Genomic DNA, 25,937 nt, shown 5'->3' with positions numbered 1-25,937 from the left:
AGGTCCTAGAACAGATAATTCAACAGACAGTCTGTGAGCACTTACAAAAGGATGCTATGATTACTAAGACCTCACAGAGTGTTTGTTGTGGGGGAGGAAGGGAAAGGAGAATGTTAGCTGCTTTGAGACTCCTTCGGGTAGTGATAAAGTGGGATATCAGATCCAAACTCTTCTAAGAACCAGCGTGGATTTCTCAAAAATAAGTCATGTCAGATGAATCGCATTTCCTTTTTTAATGGAGTTAAATGCTTGGTGGATCAGGGGAATGCTATGGACATAGTGTATCTTGATTTCAGTATGGCTTTGGACAAAGTCTCCTCCCCTCCCTGATATTCATGTGAGGAAGCTGGTAAAATGTGGGTTAAATAAGGGAACTGTTAGATAGCTGGTTAACTGACTGATATCATTTTGTTGCAGACAGGATAATGTCCCAGGCTACTTGTGCTCAAAAGCATTGCCACAGAATAAGTACTGATCCTCATCAGTGGCAGTGATGGAAATAATTAAGTAATTCACCACTGTCCTGATTGTGTCCTCACAGTTTCTCCCAAAGGAATTCTTGGAGCTGCTCCAGATCGTTTTTATCGTTTACTTGTTAATTCTTCAATTATTTGTTTACTTGTTGATCGTTTAATTTCTAGGGACACGAGTGTAGTAATCGGGCACCCAGCTACTTGCCCCTCCCTCACCCGTCTTTGCTTCTCCGGCCAGAGGAGGCATCTGGAGCAAGGCTGGCAAGCCCATTTACTTTTCCAGAAACAGGCCAAAATTGAACTGGTAAGGCTGCCACCACTCCCTCAACCCAGGGTTACCAGAAGCCACAGCTCAAGGGAGTCAGCTGTGCTCCTTTGTTACCGGCTAACCCCAAAACTACAAGTTGCTTCCACAAACTTGCAGGCAGAAATCCTTTGATATAGCACAACCAAGAAATCTAGGCGTTGGAATTAGCCATTCCCCCAGATAGGCACACACAATACACAAGAAAATTTCTTTCTTAAAATTTATTTTAAAAACATAAAGAACATGCTAATAAGCAGGCACATCTCTTGGTAAATTACAACTACAGAAAAATAAGAACGTTGTAAATTATAGCTGATTATATACTCACTTCTATACTCTAAAGCAAAGCTAGGATAGTTAAAGTCTTTCAGAAATCCGCATCTAAAGGTCTCAGAAAATCTTCAATGCAAAAGCATAAAAGGACATAAAGACGGCTGCTTTGGTGGACATCAGCAGCCGGGCGATTCTTTGCGAAAAGCAGAGCGCGTGCTTTCAAAACACTCTCTAGATCTTTTATCCATAATTTGCACGTGGAATCAGAAACCCCCAAGCCCAATCAGAACCCTTGATTACATTTGAATTCTCCAATGACCAGCTTGTGGGCTAATAATTCTAATTTGTGGCAGCTGAACCAATTAAGCCTTCAGAACCTAGATCAAGGTGTTTCCTCCCTTCCCATGGAGACTAGCGGAGCATAGGCAGATGCACATTCTCAAGCAATCAAGGATAGATAACATTACAGAGGGTATGGTCTCATAGCTTTGAACACAGGTGTTAAACCTTCAATTTAGCCCGACAATTCCTTTCCCATGGTAGTCCTCTCACGCCCTTGGAGCCAACGGGCCCAGATATTAAAGCAACAGCTACTAGGGAAGTACTAACTTTACTACAACGAGTATCCCAGATTTCTAATTACATACATGCAAATAAAATAGCAATAACAGAAACCTAGAATTACAAGCATGATTCAGACTTCTTGATTATTTAAAAGCATCTTCTTATTAGCTGCTCCCTGCTGTTCAGCTCAGGCCTCAGTAAAATAACATAGCATTTGGGGATAAAGATGCAGCCCAGTAACCCACAACTGGAGGCCAAGATGGAGAAGATCTCCACAGCCACCATGTATTTGCCCTTGGTGCTCAAGTAGGTTGGAACAAAGGAGAGCCACACACTGCAAAAGACCAACATGCTGAAGGTGATGAATTTGGCTTCATTGAAACTGTCAGGCAACTTTCTAGCTAGGAAAGCCACCGTGAAGCTCACAACGGCCAGCAAACCCATGAATCCCAGGACACAATAAAACATGATAGTGGAGCCTTCATTACATTCTAGTATTATTTCTTCAGTCATTGAGTGCATGTCAACGTCTGGGAAAGGAGGAGAAGTGGCCAGCCATATGCTACAGATTGTGGCTTGAATAAGGGAGCAGGAAAGAACAATGGAACTGGCCAATTGTTTCCCCAGCCACTTCCTCATGCTGGACCCTGGCTTGGTGGCCATGAAAGCCAGAACCACAATGGTGGTTTTGGACAATATGCAAGAAACTGCCACTGAGAAGATCATGCCAAAAGCAGTTTGTCGAAGGAGGCAGGTGACTTCCTCAGGCTGGCCAATGAAGAGCAGAGCACAAAGGAAGGAGAGCAGGAGGAAAAGGAGGAGAATATAAGTGAGGTTGCGGTTGTTGGCTTTAACTATGGGAGTATCTCTGTGCTTTGCGAATGTTTGAAGCACCAAAGCTGTGATGAAGGAAAAGAAGAGGGCAAAGGTGGCCAAAATGATCCCCAACGGTTCATCATAAGACAAGAATGTTTTGTCTTTGGGGAGGCAGCCATCCTGTTCATTGTTTGCATATTGATCTCCAGGGCATTCTAAACAGTCGTCCATGTCTGAAAAAGAAAATGGAAAAAACAAATCTTATTAAAACAAAAAAGAGATGCCAGAATGTATATTTGCTACTTCTATACTGTTTTCCCACTAAAGAAAGGAGCTTCACTGGGAAAATTAAAGTGTGTGATGTATTCCTTACCCTTTTTGTTTGAGATCTTCCCTTCTGGACACGGAAGGCAATCATAGCAGCAGAATGGCTTTCCTTCCTTCTTGTTCTTTCTATAACCTACATGACAATTCTCATTACACAGAGAAGTGGGTTGTGCCTGTTCATAAATGAAAGAAGGAAATTGTTTGGTACTTATCTTCAAATAGTAAAAATGACTGTTAAGCAATAGCTTGCTAGAGGTTTTTTGTTTTATCTGAAGATGATCTTAAATATTGCTCTAATTGTAGCATTGGAACTTCTATCATTACTCCAGTACATTTGCATTTATGAAAACCATATTGGTAAGTATTTGAACTTCTTCAGAGATTAGCATGCCAATCTCTTATCAAATTAGAAAATGTTCAGTTGAAATCTTAATGGGTCACAATCTCATGAATATAGAAATTGCTCAAGTGCTTTTGACTTACAGTTGCAATAGAAATTATTGAAATTCTGCCCCGTCCAGGTAGTCTAACCACTGTTCCTTTAATTTGAACTTGCGAACTATGCTTCCAATGGTTTCTCTGGCAACATTCAGTGCCTTTGCTTTCTTTTTGTATACTTGTACCTTTTTTGTGAAGGACGATGATCTCTTGTCTTACCTTCTTGGACCATTATACCGACTTAGAAATATGGCTAACATACAGCAACATTTGACATTCAACAAACGCCTTGCGAGTTCAGGTATTTCATGTATTAGATAGAGCTAGAAACAAGATAGCTTTCCTTTTATCAGTGCTACAGCCTGATATTTCCTTAACAGATTGAGTCTGATTCTGATAATTGATGATTCAATGTGTTGCAATAAGGCAGTTTTGGGACACTTCTGCAAAAAAATAGAAAAAATCCTGAATAAATTCTTACCTGGTTGAACCAGTTGGGCCACATGATACCATCATCATGAATGGTAAACTTCTTTTCTGGGGGAGCTTGTGGGTCCATTGTTCCAACTTTGACTCTCAGAAATGACTGATTTGGGAATGTGACCCAATTTATTATATCAATTCCAGCTACTAATTCCCCATTTTGGTCAAAGGAAACTTCTTCCCCAACGCTATTATTAAATGAAATACTTCCCAGAAAGTGGTGGAGCTAAGTTTGAAGAAGAAAAAGGCAATTAATGAAGATGCCAAAAATAATTAAATATTAGTAATATTCGTACAAATAGAGTGTTTATCTTTAACATTTAAGACCTATAGTTTGCGGTCCATTTAAAAGTTGTATGTTAGTGTTTTTGCTTCTCTCTTTTTAGTGAATCTCTTCTTCAAAAATGGATGGTGCTAAAAAGGAAAATGGAATTAATGAGCTGTGCTATTTTCTAGAAAAAGAGGTGCTGGAACTCACCATAAACACCTTCCTCGTTCCCTTGGAATGGAATGGTGCTCCCCTGAGAGGGGAGAGAACTGAGTTCCAGTGAGTTCCGGCTGAAAAAAGACCTGCTCATGATCAGATACAAAAGAGCAACATTGTGGAACACAATATTCATTTAAATGTTTTGTGAAGGATACTTCTAATCGTAGTAATGTTCACTGAGAAGGTAAGATGTGGTTCTTTTGAGAATTACAGTTAGTCTTAGCCTAAATTTCATAGAACTTCACAAAAAATATTAGACAGGACGTTCCTTCAAACAGGTGGATAAGCTGTGTAGATAAGTTGCTCATCACTTTCCAGGGATACAGGGCTGCCTTTGTACAAATTGTGATAGCATGATATTGTGTACCTAGCCATCTATAGCCATATTTTGCTATTCCAAGGACAACTGAACCCACTTTAAAGTGATGGCAGAATTTCATCCATTATGTTATCCTAACTATTAGTGGATAGTTACTTCCTCCCAGAGAGAAAAGTGGAATGGGTTTCCCCTACTGAAGAGATATTCAAGAAAAGTCCCCCTTTTAGCTCAGCTCCAGAGTTGATTACAGACATCTGTATTAACTGGAAGACGACATTACCTGCCACGGCTGTTGATCTGTAAGTTTCCATCTTGCTCCACCTGCCATTGCTCTGCAATTTAATTTGGTGGACTGCATGGTGTGCAAAGCATGTGCCAAAATATAGATTGCATTGTAGATGCTGTAGCTGTGGGCTGTCATGCTCGTTTCAAAAACAGACCCAGGCAGACTCTCAATATTCTCCTCCCCAGTGCAGAGTTTGCCATCTTTCTTCTCTGAAGCAGAATCATTAAAACCACAATTAAATGCCTCTTCCCAGAAAACCCTGAGAAAGCCATCTTCTTTTTCCAAGGTAGGGTTTCTCATCTGAATAAATTTCTGAAATCCTGGAAGATCCTTAGAGTGAACTGCAAAGGATAGAGCCCCATGGAGGAATGTGATGTCCCAACCTCTTTGAATGGGAAATGAGGTGAAGTCCATCTGGGCTGTCATAATCCAGACTTTTGTATTTCCTTGCATTAGCACATCATTCGTTTCTGCAAGTCTGGGTATCATTCTCAGTACCATAACTGTATGAATTTCACCATGCACAACTACAACATTGGCAGTGCTTCGCACAATAATGTTCATTGTTTTCGAACCTTCTTCCACCATTTCTTCAAACTCACCAGAAGATGTAACCTCAGGGAAACTTTCTATGAAATCAAAGCAGATGCCCTTCTGGGCAAACATGGGGAGAACATTTTGTACAAATCTCTCTCCAGTGTCACCAAGGAGAAAAAGCACACCAATCCACACCCAGCCGAAATGCAGCAGTAACTGGAGGATCCCCTCGTATTGCTGAGCCCCATCTGGGAATATCCAGTGGGTGAAAAGGGCTTGCATGTCATCATTCGTCACAGGAGAAGAGCCATAGATGAGCTAAAGAGGGTCATTGTTAAAATCAAGGGAGGAAAGGTGATAACAAATGATGATATATATAAAAAAGCAGATTTCAACATATTAACCAGGGGGATTCAGCTTTTTGTTTACAGTGGTACCTCGGGTACAAATGCTTCCAGTCACAAACTCTGCTAACCTGGAAATAGTACCTCGGGTTGCAAGCTTTGCCCCGGGATGAGAATGGCAATCATGCGCCAGCAGTGCGCCTGCAGCAGGAGGCCCCATTAGCTAAAGCGCCCCTCAGGTTTTGGGTTAAGAACGGACCTCCGGAACGATTTAAGTTCGTAACCCGAGGTACCACTGTATATCTCTTAATTTATAACCTGCAATTTTGGGAAATACTAAGGTATTAACGTATTTTCATCAAATAGAAGTATTATGCAGTTACGTTTACAGCAGAATTTGCTGTCTTTCATATGTAAAGGAGGATAAAGGAAATAACAGGTAGATGGCTAGCAAGACAGCCAGTCAGGAAGGCGGTGGAGCACCCTGAGGAAAATGTTTATAGCTAGAGAAAGGAGCCCCTGAGCTTAGATAGCATGGCATTGTGTAGGGTACTGTAAGAGTTTTCAGTCAAGAGTTAACTGGAGGGCTAAGTTTGATGAAGGAGAAGTAGAGTTGTGAGGATACTTTATCTCCTGATACATCTTTTGTCTTACCAACTTTATTCTGTGAAATAAATCTTCCTTATTTGTTCAACTTCTGCCTGAAGTTGACCTTTACCTCACACACGCTAGATAACCCGTGGTGGTTATAGAGTTTTCCTTAGGGGGATCTGCTTCAGTAACATTCAAATATCACTATTTCTGTTGATTTGGAATGTTAAAGTTATCTTGGGAAATATATAAGTGATCTTTCAGCAGGCATAGCAAACACACAGTTGTGCTACCACAGGCAGCAGACGTTTTGTTACAGTCCTACACAGGAGTAAAGTGTCCAATGAGGAATTCTTCCACTTGAGTTTTTCAGGAGGAGTGGAACTGAAGCAGACATATTTTCCACAACCTGCATTTTTGGTTGAAAAATACCAACCTATACCCACTATTTGCCATTCCCTTGATATTTTGTTCTTCAGTTAGCAGAATGCAACCCAATGAGACTAGTCAGAAACAACTATAAATGGCTTTCATTGATGACCCATGTTCTATGCAGACCTCTTACTCTTGGCATCTTGTACATGGACAGGATGGTTGACATGTGGAGACATAAATCAGGTTTTGGTCCCCCAATCACAGCCTTTGGAGTCTCCTGAACATCACACTTGTAGTTGGGGAGGAGTCTTTCTTGGCTAGAGAAAAGTTCTATGGAGGCTTGGTAGGTAAACCATGGACTGAAATAGTTGTTATAGATGTGGAAACCCAGAGAGATATTGGGCAATATTTGGGGATTTTCATTTATCTCTTTCACAGCAAATACCAAAGCCAGGATATGCTGGTAGAGTTGTGTCATTGGTCTGTATGGAGAGCGACATAGTGCATAACAATTCACATTCACAAACATAGAAAGTGTAGGGATATATATAGAAACACAACCCTGGATGTTTCGCTGTGCTGAACATCTAACTCCTGCCACGTCACAGGCGGTCTGGCCCTGATTGCTACTTGTTTTCTTCTACAGAAGAGGACAAAATCTGGTTACCAAAAACTTATAATAAATTCACCTCGAAGTCTGAATGAATTACCACTTAGCTTTGATTAAAGTCAAATATTAAATAAGAAATCCTTAGCTCACCATGGTAAATAAGCAGAAAGCTTTAAGAAAATGAATGGGGATGTTACCTTTTTTTCTGCCTTGCAAACTTTTTTTATAAAAACTGAACACTGGTATAAGCCTACCGTATAAGAAGAAAAAGGTTATCACACACTGCAGAAGTGGGTTTGTGTTTTCAGGTCTGCCCTAATCTCTCAGAACTTCCTGGAAGGAAAAAGTTGGTAGGAATCATCATACACTTGTGGCCAATATTGTGAAAACATTTTGGAAAGTATGTATGTATCTCTGGCTCATAACATCAGTATTATTTAGATTAATACCATAATAATCAAGCCCTTCAAGATCCTGTTAAGTGGGATTGCTATCAATGTATCTCTTTATTAGCTGCAGCCGGCAAAATTCTTGCAAGGATCTTAGGAAATCGTCTCCTAACAATATACAAGGCTACCCTTCCTGAATCCCAAAATGGTTTTTGACCTTCTAGCAGGACAGTGGACATGATTTTCACCACTTGACAGCTACAAGAAAAATGCAGAGAGCTAAACCAACCCCTGTATATGGCATTTATTGACCTGAATAAGGCTGTGAATCGTAATGCCCTATGGACTGTCCTTCTGAAAATTGGCTGCCCAGATGAATTTGTGAACATCATTCATCTCCTCCATGATTATTTGACCGCAACAATTGCAGATAACCATGGCTCTCAAAGTGAACCATTCACAGTGGGATCAGGTGTTAAACAGGGTTGTGTTATTGCCCCAACTCTATTTATTATTTCCATTACCTTGATCCTACACGTACAATATCCAAAAAACCAAAGTGCTTCACCAACAAGAACAAAACAACCTCTATGTACTGTCACAAATCCAACTCAGTGGTGTAACGTTGGAAAGTGTTGATCACTTCTCCTACCTGGGCAGTTATCTTTCCACAAGGGCTGAAATTGATGCCAAAATCCTGCACTGTCTGAGGTTTGCAAGTGTGCTTTCTCCTGCAGGGTGTTTGAGGACATTCGCACGGAGAACAAAATGCTTGTTTACAAAACAATTGTACTACCAACCTCACTTTATTCTTGTGAAACAGGTACCACTTATAAATGCCCATCTCCAATTCCTCAAAAGATTCCATCAACGGTGTCTCTTAAATTTTCTATACGTCGCTTGGGAAGACAGGCAAATTAATGTCAGTGTACTGGGTGAAGCAAAGATCACCAGTATCGAAGAAATGATTCTTCAAATCAACTTTGTTGGACAGGTCATTTTGCCTGATTATCGTCTTCCAAAGCAACTACTCTACTCCAAACTTTAATATGGAAAGCACCATGCTGGTGGTCAACAAAAGAGGTTTAAAAACTCCCTCAAGGCCAATCTAAAAAAAATGTAGTATAAACACAGACAATTGGGAAATACTGGCTGGGAGAACAGCTTTTACCAAAGGTGTAAAGGACACTGAAGGCACTTGAACTCAGGATGGAAGTGAGAAAAGTGCTAAGAGGAAGGCACATTTGGCAAACCCTCACCCTGACCAACTCCCGCCTGGAAATCTAGGTCCTCACTGTGGAAGGACGTGTGGATCCAGGACTGGTCTCCACAGTCTCATATGGACTCACTGTTAAAACCATCTTAATGGAAGTCAAATTTTACTCAGCTACAAGTGATCACCAAAGCAAGCAAGTAGCCAAACAAAAAGTTATGCACAGAAAACCATGATGAGGGTATTTCATAACTTTTCACCATTTATGTTAGCGTAGAAACTTTTTGCTGTAATTGCAGCTCTACAGTGGCATCCTAATAATAATAATAATAATAATAATAATAATAATAATAATAAATTTTATTTGTACCCAAGGAGTAAACCAAATATTTTAATTCACCAGGTGTTTTAATGTGAAACCAAGATTGTTTCTAAAAATTGTGCTTTATTCTTTGGTTGCTTCTGGCTAAAAGTTTTTTTAATCAGCTTCACAGATATTCTGTTGAATTCAGGTCAGGGCTATTCAGCACAGTTTTGGGCATTATATTCTGTATTATATTTTCTTTCTAATGATATACTGCAGAGATTCATTCTAATGGTATACCGTTCTTATGAGCCATCAACCCTTAGAAATACAGCTTTTCATAAAGTTTTCCACAATTTTGACCACTAGTATAATGAGCATCACCTTCATCATATGTCAAATGCAGAAATATATTCATTACAGATATGCAATATGGTTTTAAAGCGGACACAGACACACACAGACACACACACAGAGACGCACACACACACTTCCTTACAGAATGTCATCGAAGAGTTCAGTTGTAGGAGGTTCATTGAAGGCTATGCTTGAAGTTATATAGATTTGACACATAATGCCACCAATAACAACATCTCCAGACTGGAAATATTTGTGAAGAATAGGAAGAGGGTCACTGATGGAACACGGAGCAACAACAGCCTTGCACTCATCTGAAGGAAGCAGCACTGACACCAACATCATGGAAAGTACCATCCTGCACAGAGCATGGTAGGAGCAAGAGGAATTTTTAAGGCGACAATTCATCTCTTTGCACATTGTCATCTGAGTGATGCTGAGCAGCAAAGTCTCACTGGGATGGTTATGAAAGCCAGATTTTTGCAGGGAAAAGAATGAGCGATCAGTCTGACAGAGCCATTGGTATAAGGCCAAGCTCTGAACATCACAGGAGATATTAATAGTATCTGCAACTCTTGATTCGTAGTTTTCATGCAGCTACTGGAACTCCCCAGAGAGTCAATGGAATAATCATAATTTCTTTGATAATTAAAGGAGACTTAATCAGCTTTTCAGTGATTTAGGGGTGGGGAGCATGTTTATCACATCACAGCCAAAGTCTCAGCTGGTCCTCCTTAGTAGGGAGAGCAATAAGAGTTTATGGAGAGTCAGAATAAAAGAGAAAACTGCTTAATAAGAAAATAAATAGTAAAAGAATAACTGCTTTTCAGCTTTCCATTACATTAACTAACACCATATGGACAGACCATAATTTTCAGCTGAGAGCCAGTTTGATGTAATGGTTAGAGTGTTGGACATGGGAGACCAGGGTTCGAATCCCCACTTAGCCATGAAGCTCACTGGGTGACCTTGGGAAGATCACAGCCTCTTAGCCTAACCTCCCTCAGAGCGTTGTTGTGAGGATGAAATGGGAGGAGGAGAACCATGGTATATGAATGTAATAAATAGACAAATATACAGTAATCAAGTTTAGATTTCGAAATCTGTGAATTCAGTGATTTAGAATCTTTCTCTATGAGCTTTAAAATGCTTAAAACACTCCTATAACAATCAATTCTCACCAAGCTGCAGTGGAACCTCTGGTTACGTAGCATCCTCCTTGTGAACACTTCGGGTTACAAGCTCCGCTATCCCGGAAGTAGGTGCCCCTGGTAGTGAATTTCCCCCAGGATGTGAGCTGGCGGTGCATGTGCAGCGGGAGGCCCCCATTAGCAAAAGTGTGCCTCATTTTAAGAACGGTTTCAGGACAAGAATGGACCTCCAGAATGAATTAAGTTTGTAACCAGAGGAGCCACTGTATGTCTAAAGGCGGAATACTATAGTATTCTTCATATCATGAATATTCTTAATTCTAGTTACAGATAGGTAGCCGTGTTGGTCTGCCATAGTCAGAACAAAATAAAAAAATTCCTTCCAGTAGCACCTTAAAGACCAACTAAGTTAGTTCTTGGTATGAACTTTCGTGTGCATGCACACTTCTTCAGATTCATTCTTAATTTTGCTTTCTTGTGCTAAAAATTGTAGGTTGTGACATATGTGGGCCATAGGTGACCTGGGGATGGGGCAGCATACCTCTCCATCATCTGATAGCACAGAGACGTCAGAGAACCCATTTTCCCCACATGAATGATCATCTGGTCCTTGGGGCTGAAACTCAGCAAACATGATGCTCTGCAAGCCTCTGCTATCAGCTGATCTTTGGGGCCTCACAGTGCTGCATATGGAGCTATGCAAGGCCCCCCAAGAGCTGGTTGTTGGGGTTTCCATAGCTTCGTGAACACAAATTGCAAGCCTGAACTATCAGAACAGCATCAGCACTTGTAAAGCACTTTGCACAGGCTTCTGTAGGTTCTCCTGAGAGCTGAAATGTTCTTCAGTCCAGCCACTCTGTATCTTCCCTACATGGAGAAGATAAACTCAGAGAATCTTTTTAGGCAGAGGGGGACCAGCGAGTAACAAATGTCATTCAGCATCTGAATTGTCCATGATGTTCTGCCACGTTATACAGGCTTTTGAAGCTACAGTACACTGTGAGATCAGCAGCCTTTCCTGATTACATATAAATAAATATATAAAGTATAGTCTCGGCAGAAGTTACGTGTTTCACACTGATGATCTCTCCCCATGAAGGGATATACCTTTAGCACCCTATGTATGGAAGATCAGTGTATTGACAGGATAACAAATTGACAGAACAACTTTATGGGATTAAAAATTGGTCTCAGCTTTATTGATTACAGATGTAGGTTGGAGGCTATTTCTGGGAAGGAAAAAGATGAAAAGGATACGAATTGAAAAATAAAAGGAATTACTTTGTCTGGTTTTCTTCCAATAAATACCAGCAAACAATGCAAAAATTAAAAGCATCAACACAAGGTGATTCCTATTTGCTCCTCAGAATTAAGTGATCTTTGCTGTTCAAGTTGGGCCTCAGAAGAATGATGTACAATTTGGGGGCAAAGATACAACCCAGCAAACCTGCGCTGGAGGCCAAGATGCAGAAGATCTCCACAGCCACCATCTGCTTTCCTTTGGTGCTCAGATAAGAGGGAACAAAGGACAGCCAAACGCTGCAGAACACCAACATGCTGAAGGTGATGAACTTGGCTTCGTTGAAACTGTCCGGCAACCTCTTGGCCAGGAAAGCCATAGTGAAGCTGACCATGGCCAGGAATCCCAGATAACCCAGGACAGAATAAAACATCGCGACAGAACCTTCGTTGCATTCCACAATGATTTCCTCCATCAGAGAGTTCATGTCCACATCTGGGAATGGAGGAGCCGTACAGAGCCAAGCAGCACAAATGCTGGTTTGAACGGAGCAGCAAGCAAGAAGAACCGAGTTTGTGAGAGATTTCCCTACCCATTTCCTCATCCTGGATCCTGGTTTGGTGGCCATGAAAGCCAGAACCACCGTGATAGTTTTGGCCAAGACACAAGACACAGCAATGGAGAAGATGATGCCAAAAGCAGCTTGTCGTAAAGAGCAGCTGACTGGGTGAGGCTGGCCAATGAACAGAAAGGAGCAGAGGAAGCAGAGCAAGAGGGCAAGGAGCAGAGTGTAGGTGAGGTCCCGGTTGTTGGCTTTGACAATGGGAGTGTCCCCATTCCTGGAGAAGACGCCAAGTATCCAAGCTGTGACCAGAGAAAAGACCAGAGCTAAGGAAGCTAAAACGAACCCTAAAGGTTCTGCGTAGGAAAGAAAATGTTGGCATTTGGGGAGGCATTGATCTCTGTCCTTGTTTGGAAATTGGTCATCTTGGCATTGGAAACAATAATCCATATCTTTAAAAAATAAAAAAAAATAAATGATATGGTTTTATCTGGGCTACCGCCAGAGATCTGAAACCGCAGCAAAGGTGAACTCTAAAGGTCAAGTGATTGGGGAATGTGCCAATCACTCCCTGATGGCGCTTTTGGAAAAACTATTAGGAAATGGGGAGAGGTGCAGGGCCCTAGGCAAATAAATATTTTGTTGTTTTCAATTAACCACCTTGCTTTTAATTCAGACCAGCTTGCACCAGCAGACAGGCATTTCTGCAAATCCAAGGACCTCGAGCTTAACAACCTGTTTTGTCAACAGCTGCCATATCTGCAGTGGCATGGCCCTGTGGCCCCTGATCGCCTGGGCGCGGAGCTATGCTGTTATTTCTACCCCTACAGGTCTGTTGTGAGTTCCAGTTCGGTGTGTGCAGTCAGCAGTCCAATCAGCCGTCCAGCATGGTCCGGCATCAGGGCCCTACTAATCCAACTCCAAACTTCCAGCTTCCTACTGGAGATGCCAATAAAGCACCACCCGAGGGAGACGAAGCGCTGCCGAGTGCAGACCAGGAAAGAACCATGTCTAGTCACTTGGGGTGACATCAAAGCTCTGGTTGCCACTGGACAACATCAGCTCTCTCAAGCCTGAACAACCAGAGACATCAGACTCACTATTTGCGGCCATATATTTGCCCATCTTACTGCCAACTCCATGCTGTTTCTTTTCATGCTATGCCTGCTTTTGCCAATGAAGGCTTTGACGGACTGTGGCTCACTAGCTGCCTTCCTGAGTTTCCATGGCCTAAACAAGTTTTTGTTTACAACATTTTGATCACGATTTGCCTGATCTCTGGGTGCTGTTTCATAAAATGTATTCCCTCTCTGCTCCAGCTTTGCAAACCACGTTCTTGGCCTCACATTTTAGCCCTTATGGATTCGGACTCAGGATACACCCATCTTCATGCTCGTCTCCTGACTTATCACCCTAATTATTGAAGAAGGAGAGAGCTATCAAAATATTAAGGAAAGGCAGATGTAGAGGTAACGCTCCGCTTTGCGAAGGCAAACCTCGCACCAGATGTGCAACAGTATGTCAAGGAGCGTTATGCCCGCTTTCCCTGACCTTTTGCCTTCTTGCATAGAATAGAGTGTTTTCCCCCTGACCTTTTGTCCTTTCACAATTTGTTTGCTAGACGTATCACTTGGCTGGAGCATGATGGGGGACGCAGACATAATCAAGTATCGGGGGGAACATTTGAGGGAAACTCCTGCTGACACTTGTATTTGCTAACACTGGAAATGTGCGTAGATGGAAATATGTTCAGGGTGGTTTAACTACTGTTTCCAATTGTTGACTTCTGCTAATAAAAGGAGCCTCGACAGAGCTAGCCGGCAGCTTGCTTGGCGCATGCTTGCTAGCTTGCTTCTGCACAGCTCACCTGCATTACCAACACCTGTCTCAGGTCCATCACTTCAGAGATCATTTCATGCTTTTTTCTGGCTCACACACCTAAAACTATCCACTCCTAACAATGTAGCATGTGAGAAGCAGGCAGATACCGGAAGACATATTCCACACCTATTTCCTCAGATCTGACTTGTAAAAGTTCTGGATCTAGTTTCCCCAACTATCTCTTTTTTCTTCCAGATATCAGTGCAGCAGCTCTTCTGTTTAGGAGTACTGAACTGCTAATAGAGGGAAACAGTTGAAATGGATATTAGGAATATTTTTTATAATAGGAGATGATGTCTCCTACCCGTCTGATTTGAAATCATCCCATTTGGACATGAAGCACAATCATAGCAACAAAATGGCATCCCCTCCTTCATTTTTCTGCTGTAGCCTGGCTGGCAGTGATCATTACACAAGGCAAGGGGCAGCACCTATTCTTAAAAAGAGGAGAAAATGTAGCTCTCTTGTGCCTTGTAAACAACAAAGCTTTAACCAAAGAGAAGAGATCAGTTGACTGGTTGACATTATTCCAGGAAGGTGTGTTGTATGCGTAAATATAGGGACACGGGTGGCGCTGTGGGTTAAACCACAGAGCCTAGGACTTGCCGATCAGAAGGTCATTCGATCAGAAGGTGATTCGAATCCCCGTGACGGGGTGAGCTCCCATTGCTCGGTCCCAGCTCCTGCCAACCTAGCAGTTTGAAAGCACGTCAAAAGTGCAAGTAGATAAATAGTTACCGCTCCAGTGGGAAGGTAAATGGTGTTTCCGTGCGCTGCTCTGGTTCACCAGAAGCAGCTCAGTCATGCTGGCCACATGACCCGGAAGCTGTACGCCGGCTCCCTCGGCCAGTGAAGCGAGATGAGTGCCGCAATCCCAGAGTCGGCCATGACTGGACCTAATGGTTAGGGGTCCCTTTACCTTTATACGTAAATATATTGTAATGTAAATATTGGGAGTGAATGAGAAAGGATATTGAATTTTTCATCTTCATAAAGATGGAGGATGGAGAGAGGACAGGGGACTTTGAATTACAGGGAGTCAACAGAGAAGGTAAAATAGGAAGCACATATATTAGGCTCAGAGAAGCACCACAAAAAAATAAATCTTCTTTCAAAACAAATGGGTAACTGAGCCTCCCCTTGTCCTCTGAGCTGTAAATCTCACTTGGTTCAGCATGATTTACTCCTACATTCATGTGCAAAGCATTAAAATGTTATACTGAAATCCTATATATCAAGGATGTGGAACCTTTGGTCCACCAGATGGTATTGGACTGTAACTCTCTTCAGTCTGAAAACCAGCCTGGCCAATGATAGGGAGGAGGAGAGTTGGAAGCCAACAATATTTCATATGCAATACAGTGGAATATATCACCATTATATACTTTTAAAAGAGAACCCTAAAGAAGAAAATATTTACTTCTGACCTCATATTTGATGGTAAAATAACTTGTTGGAAATGGATTATACCTAAACAATTGCTTATGAATGATAAAGAATGTCTACATTAACTTTATATGATATGATAATCTTTATTGTCATTGTCCGATACGTATTGCATTGTCCCATATGAACATAATTTGTATTTTTAATAACAATACCTATTTTTTAAAAAAGCAATAGTCCCACCTGATTAAAAGATCTGTGCCATGTGATCGCTTCCTCATCCATGCTGAAGTCTACGTTTTGTGAATCTTGTGGAACTATCTTTCCTACTTTCACACGGGAGAAAGTTTGGTTTGGAAAAGTAACCCAGTTAATAATATCAAATCCACCTGCTAATTCCCCCTTCTCATCAAAGGACACTAAGTCACCAGCACTGTTGTTAAAGGAGATACTCCCCAAGAACGAGTGCAGCTAGGCAGAAGAAAACAAAGGCAAAGTTTAAAAAAGAACTTTTATGGATTATAGAAACAAGAAATATCCATCAATATATTTCACACAATTCAAAGCAGTCCAAAACTGTGCAGCCTACAACTTTTGGAGCACCTAAGTATTTCTATCAAGTACATCTGGCCTGCCACTTGTGTGACGGTTCAGCTCTGGGGTCCGTGTGCAAAGGCAAAATGGTGCCATGTCGGGAAGCCCTGGAACTGCCCCTCCTGGAAGGTGGGTGGGTGTGCAGGGAGAGAGGGAAAACAAAATGGAGAGCAGCTCATGGTGGGTTTTCCCTGCTCTCCTTCTTTGGTTTGCTTGTTTATTTACTTTTCCGCATCCAAGAGATGCTTCCACATGTCTTGCCAGCCCATGTTCCTAGAGAGGCAGGGAAAGGGTACAGAGTGCCATAACTCCTTCAACTATTCCTGTAAATGGAAGGGAAGTACAGGCCCTATCTTGATTGTGGCTCCTTCAGCTTGAAGGAAAAGGAAAACAGTTAAGCATTGAAAAGAATGTGGGCATTTTTGTAGAGGAAAGTTAAAAGTTGTAAGCGGTTGTGTGTGTATATCTATGTCTTTGTGTTTGTGTGTATTCATTCTATGGACTGTGTGACATCGCTCATTAGATTAGCCCCAAGCAATCTTTGTTCTGTTTTTTTTTTTTTTTTTTTTTTATAATGATTTTTATTAATTTTCCACACATAAAATAAAGAACAATGTAACACAGTATAACTTCATAATCATCGGTTCATAACCTTTTTTCTCTGACTTCCCCATACCTCCCTATCCCTGCATCCTTGTTTAAAATTCTTTAGCAACCCTTAAGTCCATTGTCTTAGTTCTTTTTCATAAATATTTCTTAAGTTTTTTTTGTTTACTGCTGCAATTCTTTACTTCTTACCCCCTGACATCTTAACATTCCTCAATTTTACAGTTATTTTTAAGATATATCTTGAAATTCTTCCAGTCCTCTTCCACTGTCTCTTTCCCCTGGTCCCGGATTCTGCCCGTCATCTCAGCCAGTCCCATAAAGTCAATCACCTTTGTTTGCCATTCTTCCAGAGTAGGTAGTTCTTGCGTCTTCCAATACTTTGCCAGTAGAATTCTTGCTGCTGTAGTGGCATACATAAAGAATGTCCTATCCTTCCTTAACACCACTTGGCCCACCATACCCAAGAGGAAAGCCTCTGGTTTCTTAGGAAAAGTCCACTTAAGGACCTTCTTAATTTCATTATAGATCATTTCCCAGAAAGCTTTAACCTTTGGGCAGGTCCACCAAAGGTGGTAGAAAGTGCCTTCAGTCTCATTACATTTCCAACACTTATTATTAGGCAAATGATAAATTTTTGCAAGCTTGACTGGGGTCATGTACCACCGGTAGATCATTTTCATAATATTTTCTTTTAAAGCATTACATGCAGTAAATTTGATACCGGTGGTCCATAACTGTTCCCAGTCAGCAAACATAATATCATGACCTATGTCTTGTGCCCATTTAATCATAGCTGATTTCACCGTTTCATCCTGTGTATTCCATTTTAACAGCAAGTTATACATTCTTGATAAATTCTTAGTATTGGGTTCCAACAATTCTGTTTCTAATTTTGACTTCTCTTTCTGAAATCCTATTTTCCTGTCCTGTTTAAACGTCTCATTTATCTGGTAGTAATGCAACCAATCTCGAACCTTAGGTTTTAGTTTCTCATAACTCTGAAGTTTCACCCTTTCACCATCGTATTCTATAATCTCATGATATTTTGGCCATTTAGAATCCATATTAAGCTTTTTTACTTCCCTAGCTTCCATTGGTGACACCCACCTAGGGGTTTTGCTTTCCAACAGATCTTTGTATCTAATCCAAACATTATACAATGCTTTCCTTACAATATGGTTTTTAAAACTTTTGTACACCTTTACCTTGTCGTACCATAAATATGCATGCCAACCAAAGCTATTGTCATACCCTTCCAGATCCAAAATGTCAGTATTCTCAAGAAGTAGCCAGTGTTTCAACCAGCAGAAAGCTGCTGATTCATAGTAGAGTCTTAAGTCCGGCAGGGCAAACCCCCCTCTATCCTTTGCATCAGTTAAAATCTTAAATTTAATTCTGGGCTTTTTGCCCTGCCAGACAAATTTTGATATATCTTTCTGCCACTTCTTGAAACAATCCATCTTGTCCACAATCTGCAACGTCTGGAATAAAAACAGCATTCTAGGCAATACATTCATCTTAATAGTAGCGATTCGGCCTAACAAGGAAAGTTTCAGCCTTGACCAAATTTCCAGATCCTTTTTAACTTCTGACCAACATTTTTCATAATTATCCTTAAATAAATTCACATTCTTAGATGTTAAGTTTACCCCTAGGTATTTTACCCTTTTTGTTATTTCCAAGCCTGTTTCATTCTGAAAACTCTCTCTTTCTTCCATTGTTAAATTTTTTTCCAACACTTTCGTTTTTTGTCTGTTCAATTTAAAACCTGCTACTCGACCAAATATTTCAATTAGTTCTAAAACTCTTTTAGTACTAGTGTCTGGCTGTTGCAAGGTCAATACTAGATCATCTGCAAATGCTCTTAATTTATAATGTCTAACTCCGACCTGAACTCCTTTAACCAACTGGTCCTTTCTGATCATGTTTAACAAAACCTCCAGGACTGATATAAAAAGTAAAGGGGATATTGGGCAACCTTGTCGTGTACCTTTTTCTATAGGTATTTCTTCTGTTACCACGTTATTTACAATTAATTTGGCTTTTTGTTGAGAATATATTGCACCTATACCGTTTTCAAAACCTTGACCTACCCCCATCCCTTGGAGATTCTTTTTCATAAAAGTCCAACAAATGTTGTCAAAGGCTTTCTCCGCATCCACAAAAATCAAAACTGCTTTCCTATTAATGTCAACGTCCAGCAGCTCCAAAATGTCTATAATGTTCCTCACATTGTCTGACATATGTCTACCTGGGAGAAAGCCTGTTTGGTCCTTATGAATCTCTTCTACCAACACTCTTTTCAATCTTTTTGCCAAAATGTCTGCAAAAATTTTGTAATCCACATTGAGTAAAGATATAGGGCGGTAGTTTTTAACTTGGTTCTTCTCAGTCTCTGTTTTCGGTATAAGTGAGATGAAAGCCTCTTTCCACGATTCAGGTGCCTTTTTCCCCTTCAAAATTTCATTGCAAACTTCCTTCAATGGTTGTATCAGCCATTCTTTCAGCATTTTATAATATTTGGCCGTCAGGCCATCTGGTCCTGGTGATTTTCCCAGTTTCATATTTTGAATGGTACCCTCTATTTCTTGTTCTGTTATTTCCTCGTTTAAGATCCTTTTACTTTGTTCTGAGATTTTTGGTAAACCGTATTTTCTGATGAATTCTTCTATTTCTTGCTCGTTGGTTGGCCCTTGTGCATACAATTTCTTAAAAAAGCTTTGAAAACAATTGTTAATCTCGTTGGGTTTGTGGATAATCTTTCCATCCATTTCTAAACTTGTTACCGTATTCATTTTCTGCCTTTTTTTCAATTGCCATGACAGAAGTTTCCCACATTTATCCGCTGATTCAAAAGTTTTTTGTCTCATTTGCTTTATCTTCCATTCTATTTGTTGGTTCATGAGTTCCATATATTGCATCTGATGAAACTTTATTTCTCTCAAAATCTCATGAGACTTTGGTTTAGACCTCAACTTCTTCTCTCCTTCTTTTATTTTTTCTAAAAATTTTTCCTTCTTTTCATTTTGTTGCTTCCTCTTAATAGAATTTTGTTGAATTAGGAAACCTCGCATCACGGCTTTGCTTGCGTCCCAAATTATTCTTTTTTCCACATCTGTTTTCCTGTTGATCTCAAAATAATCTTTTAATGTTTTAAGGGCCTTCTTGTGGATCTCTTCGTCCTTAAATAGGGTGTCATTCATTCTCCATCTAAAGGAACCAGTAGTTGTTAGTTTCATCTCCATCTTAACCGCGTTGTGGTCGGAGCACGTTTTTGGGCAGATTTCTACTTTTTTTGTTCTTGACGCCAGACTGCTAGAAATCCAAATTTGGTCTATTCTTGTCCATGTCATTTTTGCTTCTGAGAAGAAAGTTCCCTCTCTCTCTAAAGGATTCTTTGTTCTCCAAATGTCAATCAAGTCCATTGTTTCAGTCATTTCAAAAAAGATCCTTGGTAGTCTCCCTTCTTTCGAGATCACTTGTCTCTGTGCTTTATCCATGTTTGTTGAGACAACTCCATTCATATCTCCCATCATTAGGATTTTATAATCTAAAAAGTCAACTAATGTCTCATGCAACTTCCTAAAGAATTCAGCCTTCCCTTCATTTGGGGCATAAACTCCCACAATTAATATCTTTTCTCCTTGAATTTGTATTTCAATTGCCAGGTATCTTCCTTGTTCATCTTTAAATATCAATTTTGGAGCCAACTTTTCCTTTGCATAGATCACCACACCTCTTTTCTTTACTTTATCTGATGAGATGAATTCTTGACCGAGTCTCTTATTTATTAATAATTTCCTATGTATCCTGGCAATATGGGTTTCTTGCAAACATATTATGTCTAATTGTTCTTTCTTCAAAATGTGAAAAACCTGTCTTCTTTTCCAAGGAAGGTTCAAACCATTACAGTTCCAACTAAGGAGTTGCAGAGACATTTTGTATTTAGGTAGCTGTTCCTCCAACTGCTCCAAGCTTCTGTTCTTCCTCCGATGGTGGTAATGAAAGTCCAAATGACAAATTTGCTATATCGGGTGGTTCCCTCTCCTCCACGGTTCCTTTCTGCAAATCCTCCAGATACTTCTCTAGAAATAGTTCTTTGTCCTGAATTGTTTTTATTTTAATCTTCCTTCCATTGAAGTTAAAGGACAATCCTTGTGGAAATTCCCATCTGAATGGTATAGTATTTTTCTTCAGCAGGTCTACTAAACTCTTGTAATATGTTCTCACCTCTAAAATGTATTTAGGAATGTCCTTAAAAATCTGTATCTGACAATTTTGGATCACCAGTGCCTTTTGGTAATGCAAATTCAATATTCTATCTCTTTCTTCTTTTGATCTCAATGTAATTAGGCAGTCCCTTGGTTTTTTGTCCTGCCTTCTACCCAGTCGAAAGGCTGATATTATCTCAAGTTCCTCATCTTCCTCCCATTCCTCCCGCCAAAAAGTTATGATGTTCTCTGTGAGAAATTTCACAAGGTTGTCCCCTTCCACTTCAGGCACCAATCTAAATTTTAAATTCTTCTCTTTACGTTGAAGTTCCAGTAAGGAGAGGGCTGCATCATGCTCATTCACTTTTTTAATAATAGGCCCAAATTTTTCCCTTGTCTCTTCAGCTGTTATTTTTGCACTTTCTGCAATCTTTCGTGTTTCTGAATTTTCCTGAATTAATCTATTTATAGAATCTGTGTTCGATGCGACACTAGCCGTATTCACATCCAACCTTGTTGTCAACTCTGTTAATTTTTTAGAATTCTCTGTCGAAAGTTTTGTCAATGCTTCCAGGGATTGATTTATTTTAAGTAGAGCCTGAGTCATAGGATCCATAGAAGCTGGTGTTTTTTCCTGCACAGCTGCAGTTCCTGATATAGAGGCCCTTTTCTTGTGAGATTGTTTTGCCTTCTGCCTTGTTACTATCTCTTCTGTAGGGGCACTCATATCCTCAAGGTCGTTTTCACAGAGTTGATTCCCAAGTGGAAAATCCCACTGTTACTTTTTCAAGTGCAACAGTTTCAGATAGAGCCCTCTAGAGGGAGCATTCAATTGTATCCAAATGGCAAGGATGGAAAAAAACAAAGAAGCAAGGGAGTATAACAGTAGCCAAAAGTTTCCAATGTCCAAATTATAAAGTCTCTATTTTTCTATGTGGCCAAAATGCAGCAAAGTACATCTAAGGTCCGATAACTTTTTTGCAAACACGTCCCCGCTTCTCAAAGTTTGACAGTCCACGTCCCAGGTGTCTTGTTTGGGCAGCCCGACCCCAGGGGATTTGGCAATGGAAGGTCTTAATTTCCATTAATTTTCCAGCAGATTAACAACATTCCAATCCCTTCCCCCCTTCTCCTGCCAGTCTGGGGGGAGATTTTAAGTCCGATGTCAGTTTGACAGCTTAAAAAAATTAGAAAGGTTCCCTTTAAGTGCAGCTTGATTTTCGTTGCTTTATTCCTTCTGCAGTTCCGGGGAGGCAGACTTCCTTAATTTTTGCCTTTCCCGTTTTCAGCCAAATTTATTTTTTAAAAGTCCCGTTGCTTTTCCAATCTTACTCACGGGTGTTGTGGTCAAATTCCAATTGCAGGAAGGAATCGGCGCTCTCCGCTCATGGCGACGCGGCTTCACTCCGCTAGCTGGGTGACGACTCTCAGCACCGCGCTTACCCCGATGCCGCTCAGAAGCCTTTAAAAAGGCTCCCTCACAGTACCGGGGGGCGCAAAGGGTGCCCACCGAATCTCCTTTGTTCACAGGCTCCGCGCCTGTGATTTTAGGGGTCCCCCGCTTGCCGTAGCGGGTGAGACCCGAACTAACGGAGCAGTCCTGCCTCGGAGCTCGAGGCTCGGACCGCCATTAAGCGCTGGCGCCGACCGGAAGTCCCAAGCAATCTTTGTTCTGAACAGGAAATCTTACCTGCCAAGGTTGCAGTTCTGGAGGATCGAGCCCACCTCTGCCTGCCATCATTCTGCGTTTTGACCTGGATGAGTGCATCTGATGTAAAGTATGTGCAATGGCATAAACCGCATTATAGATACTGTAACTTTGGCCAGTCATGGTCATTTCAAAAATATGCCCAGGAAGGCTCTCCAGACCCTCATGGCCAGTGCAGGTCTTTGTGATCTCATTGCTCTCATTGGAAACAGAAAACAAACAGTTGAATGCCTGTTGCCAAAAAGCCTGGAGGAACCCATCGCCCTTTGGAGAGTTGGGGTTCAGGGTCTGAAGGAAGTCTTTAAATCCCTGGACTTTCTCTGTGTGAATTGCAAAAGACAAGGCACCATCAAAGACTTGTATATCGTAATACCTTTGAATTGTTTCTGAAGAGAAAGCCCACTGGGCTGTCAAAATCCACACAGTGCCTGTAGAATTCTCTGCAACATCTTCTGCTAATGAAAAGAAATATTGCATCCATTTCACAACTGCAATGGTCTGAGGTTCTGCACACAGAACCAATATGTTAACGTCTGACGCCATCAGGAATGAGGACTTGGCCCGAATGCGTTCGAAGAAACTAAAATTATCTATACCCTGAGATATGGCTGGTAGTTTTTCATTGAAAGCTGTACCGATTCCATGCCGGGAAAGCATTGGCACTAAGCTTTGCATAAATGTCTCTCCATTTTCATCATCCGATGCCACAATTCCTACCCATGTCCACTGGAAATGTAGAAGTAGCATGACAATCCCTGCATATTGATATTTCTCATTGGGCACCGTTCGGTAGAATGTCTGGGGCTGCAACTCTGGGCTTCTCCTTGGAGCTAATACACAGTAAGCAATCTGGAGGAAGAAATCAGCCCCACAAGAATTGGAGAGTTAGAACAAATGGTTATGGTTCATCCCAAGTATCTGGTTAAAGAGAAAAACTAATGAGAATTAGTCAACTCCATTTATGGATGCATGTTGATTTCACAAGAACATTATGCATATCTCCAGGTGCTGTTGGTTTGGAAGAGGAGCAGGGTTCCCCTGACCTCTTGCAACTGGCCTTGTGCAGTTTTCTGGGAGCAGGAGGAAGACTCCTGCTGCTGCATTTCCCAGTTCCAACCCCCTGCTGCTTCCCAGTGACACATGGGAAACAAAGTCAGGCAAGCACCAAAGCCCCTCCACTTCCACCACTACTGCATAGCTCCCCCAGGTGCTTTTTTATCAGTTTTTTTATTTCACTTTATCATAAGAATGAACCAAAGCAAAAGAAAGTATTGAGAACCCAGAAGATAACTATTGTATCAGAAGCAGAAGAGATTCACAGCCCCCACACTTACGATACCTGTGGAATCTTGTAGATGCCTAAGACAGTAGCCATATGGAGAGAGATGTCAAAGTCAAGTCCCCCAATAACAGCTATCTTTTGTTCTTTCTTGTCACATTTGAAGTTGGGGACAATCCTTTCTGTGATGGATAGAAGTTTCAAGGTGTTCTGATAAGTCATCCTTGCATTTACATAGCTATCATAGACATGAAACCCAAAGCTCATATTTGGTAGGATATTTGGGTTCTTGTTTATTTCTTTGACAGCAAACACCAGGGAGAGAGTATTCTGGTAGTTCTTCAGTATTTCTCTAATAAAAGAGTTATACTTTGTGTCAGAGGTATTCTGATCCGCTCCCTCTTAAGCAAATAGGTAACTTTCTGGCTTTCTCTGGCAAATCCCAAAAGATTAAATAGAACAAATAAGCAAAAAACAGACAAGCAAACCATATATGCATTGTGACTCTTGACAGTTCATAGCTGAAACCCAGGAACAATATTCAGTCAGCTTTAAGAATATTGCATCTAAAAAGTGTTTAATTTTGTGCAGAACATTCATATCCTGAAAGACACATACTGTATGTAAATTAATCTCTTATCTGCAGGTTTACCACTGCTGCCTAAAATTATGGGTCCTCACAGGCAGCTAACAGGCGGCTAGCCTCACAGGTGGCCATTCCTCCTGTGCTAATGTTGCAAAGGGGGACTCAATTGCCACATCCTTCTCTTAACTCCTTATTTTCTTTCAGCAACCAATGGACACTCACTGGATGAGAAGTTGCCAAGTCAGAAATTTTGACTGGAGCCTCTCAGATAGTTAGAGTTTGGTGTAGGCGGTGTCGGTTCCACATCAGGTGGAACAGGATATATTCTTTCTTAGTAACAGAATTTCCATCTTTCCCTCCTTCAAATAAGATTGGGGTTGCACCAAAAATACTGTAGTCAATGTTATTCATACTCTGAGAAGACCTATTATGATGAATAGATCAGATGAACTCTGCAAATAAGCCAGATAGATACTACTTTGTTTTGCAAAAACAAGTTTGCAAGTTCTCTTTTTATTATCAAATATGGTTTACATTGCAAAGCAGAGAATATAATCTAAAATCTATGATATTCACGTTTCACAGCATATGTGACTGTCAGATTAAGTGATTCAGATTGTGAATGTGAGGATCCACTTTTACTGCAAAGGAAAACAGATGTTAATGGTGTGAAAGGAAACACAGAGGGAGGTTGAGGATGAAGTTGGGAGAAAGCGGTGAGAGCCATGGGATCAGGTGATGAGAAAGCAGAACAGGCATAAGATAGAAACCTCAAGAAGCAGAATAAATCAATGAAGAGGCCAAGATCACAATATAAAGAGAAGAAAATATATATTTAACATTCCTACTGGGGAAAAAATCATGTGGAAACGTGTTCTGAGGATGCCATTGTATGTTTGGTGTAATTGTCGCATACATGAGCTCACCAAGAGTACGCTATGAAGGATAGAGTTTTTTTACTTACAAAAGTTCATCTGTAAGCTTTGTGTTTGGGTGCTCATGGAAAACGATCTCTTCAAATACAAAGCCAAAATAAGAAATAATTCCTCCAATGACTAGGTCCCCTCTCTGATAATTCTGGTATGGAAGCTGGAAAGGCTCTATCATGGTGCATCTAGCAGAGTGTTCCTTGCTCTCAGTTGGAGGCAACTGTAGCCACAGGAAGAGAAAGATCAGCAGCAGAAATGTTCTGACCATCTTGGGGCTAACAGGGATGCTGAAAGTCAGATTTCTATCT

At 40.9% G+C, this 25,937-nt stretch overlaps 2 protein-coding genes across 2 annotated transcripts in view; both read right to left on the bottom strand.

Moving 5' to 3' along the window:
* The window catches only part of LOC307205220 (vomeronasal type-2 receptor 26-like), a gene marked incomplete at both ends in the record, with an annotated part of 126,709 nt that overhangs the window by 10,303 nt on the left and 90,469 nt on the right, over positions 1-25,937 (bottom strand). The gene's annotated exons all lie outside the window — the stretch shown is intronic.
* Positions 1,765-25,807, bottom strand: LOC307205191 (vomeronasal type-2 receptor 26-like; the record flags this gene model as incomplete). The annotated part of the gene is made up of 11 exons (XM_079957379.1): positions 1,765-2,666; positions 2,807-2,933; positions 3,680-3,907; positions 4,768-5,628; positions 6,811-7,102; positions 9,636-9,851; positions 12,217-12,379; positions 16,103-16,184; positions 22,818-23,684; positions 24,175-24,466; positions 25,665-25,807. The coding sequence occupies 11 exons, from the start codon at positions 25,805-25,807 to the stop codon at positions 1,765-1,767; spliced, it is 4,173 nt and encodes a 1,390-aa protein (XP_079813505.1).

The sequence above is a fragment of the Podarcis cretensis genome, assembly GCF_951804945.1.
Source record: "Podarcis cretensis genome assembly, chromosome: 16".
Lineage (NCBI taxonomy): Eukaryota > Metazoa > Chordata > Lepidosauria > Squamata > Lacertidae > Podarcis > Podarcis cretensis.
Note: the sequence above shows the minus strand (reverse complement) of the source record. Positions and strands in the feature narration are given on the sequence as shown.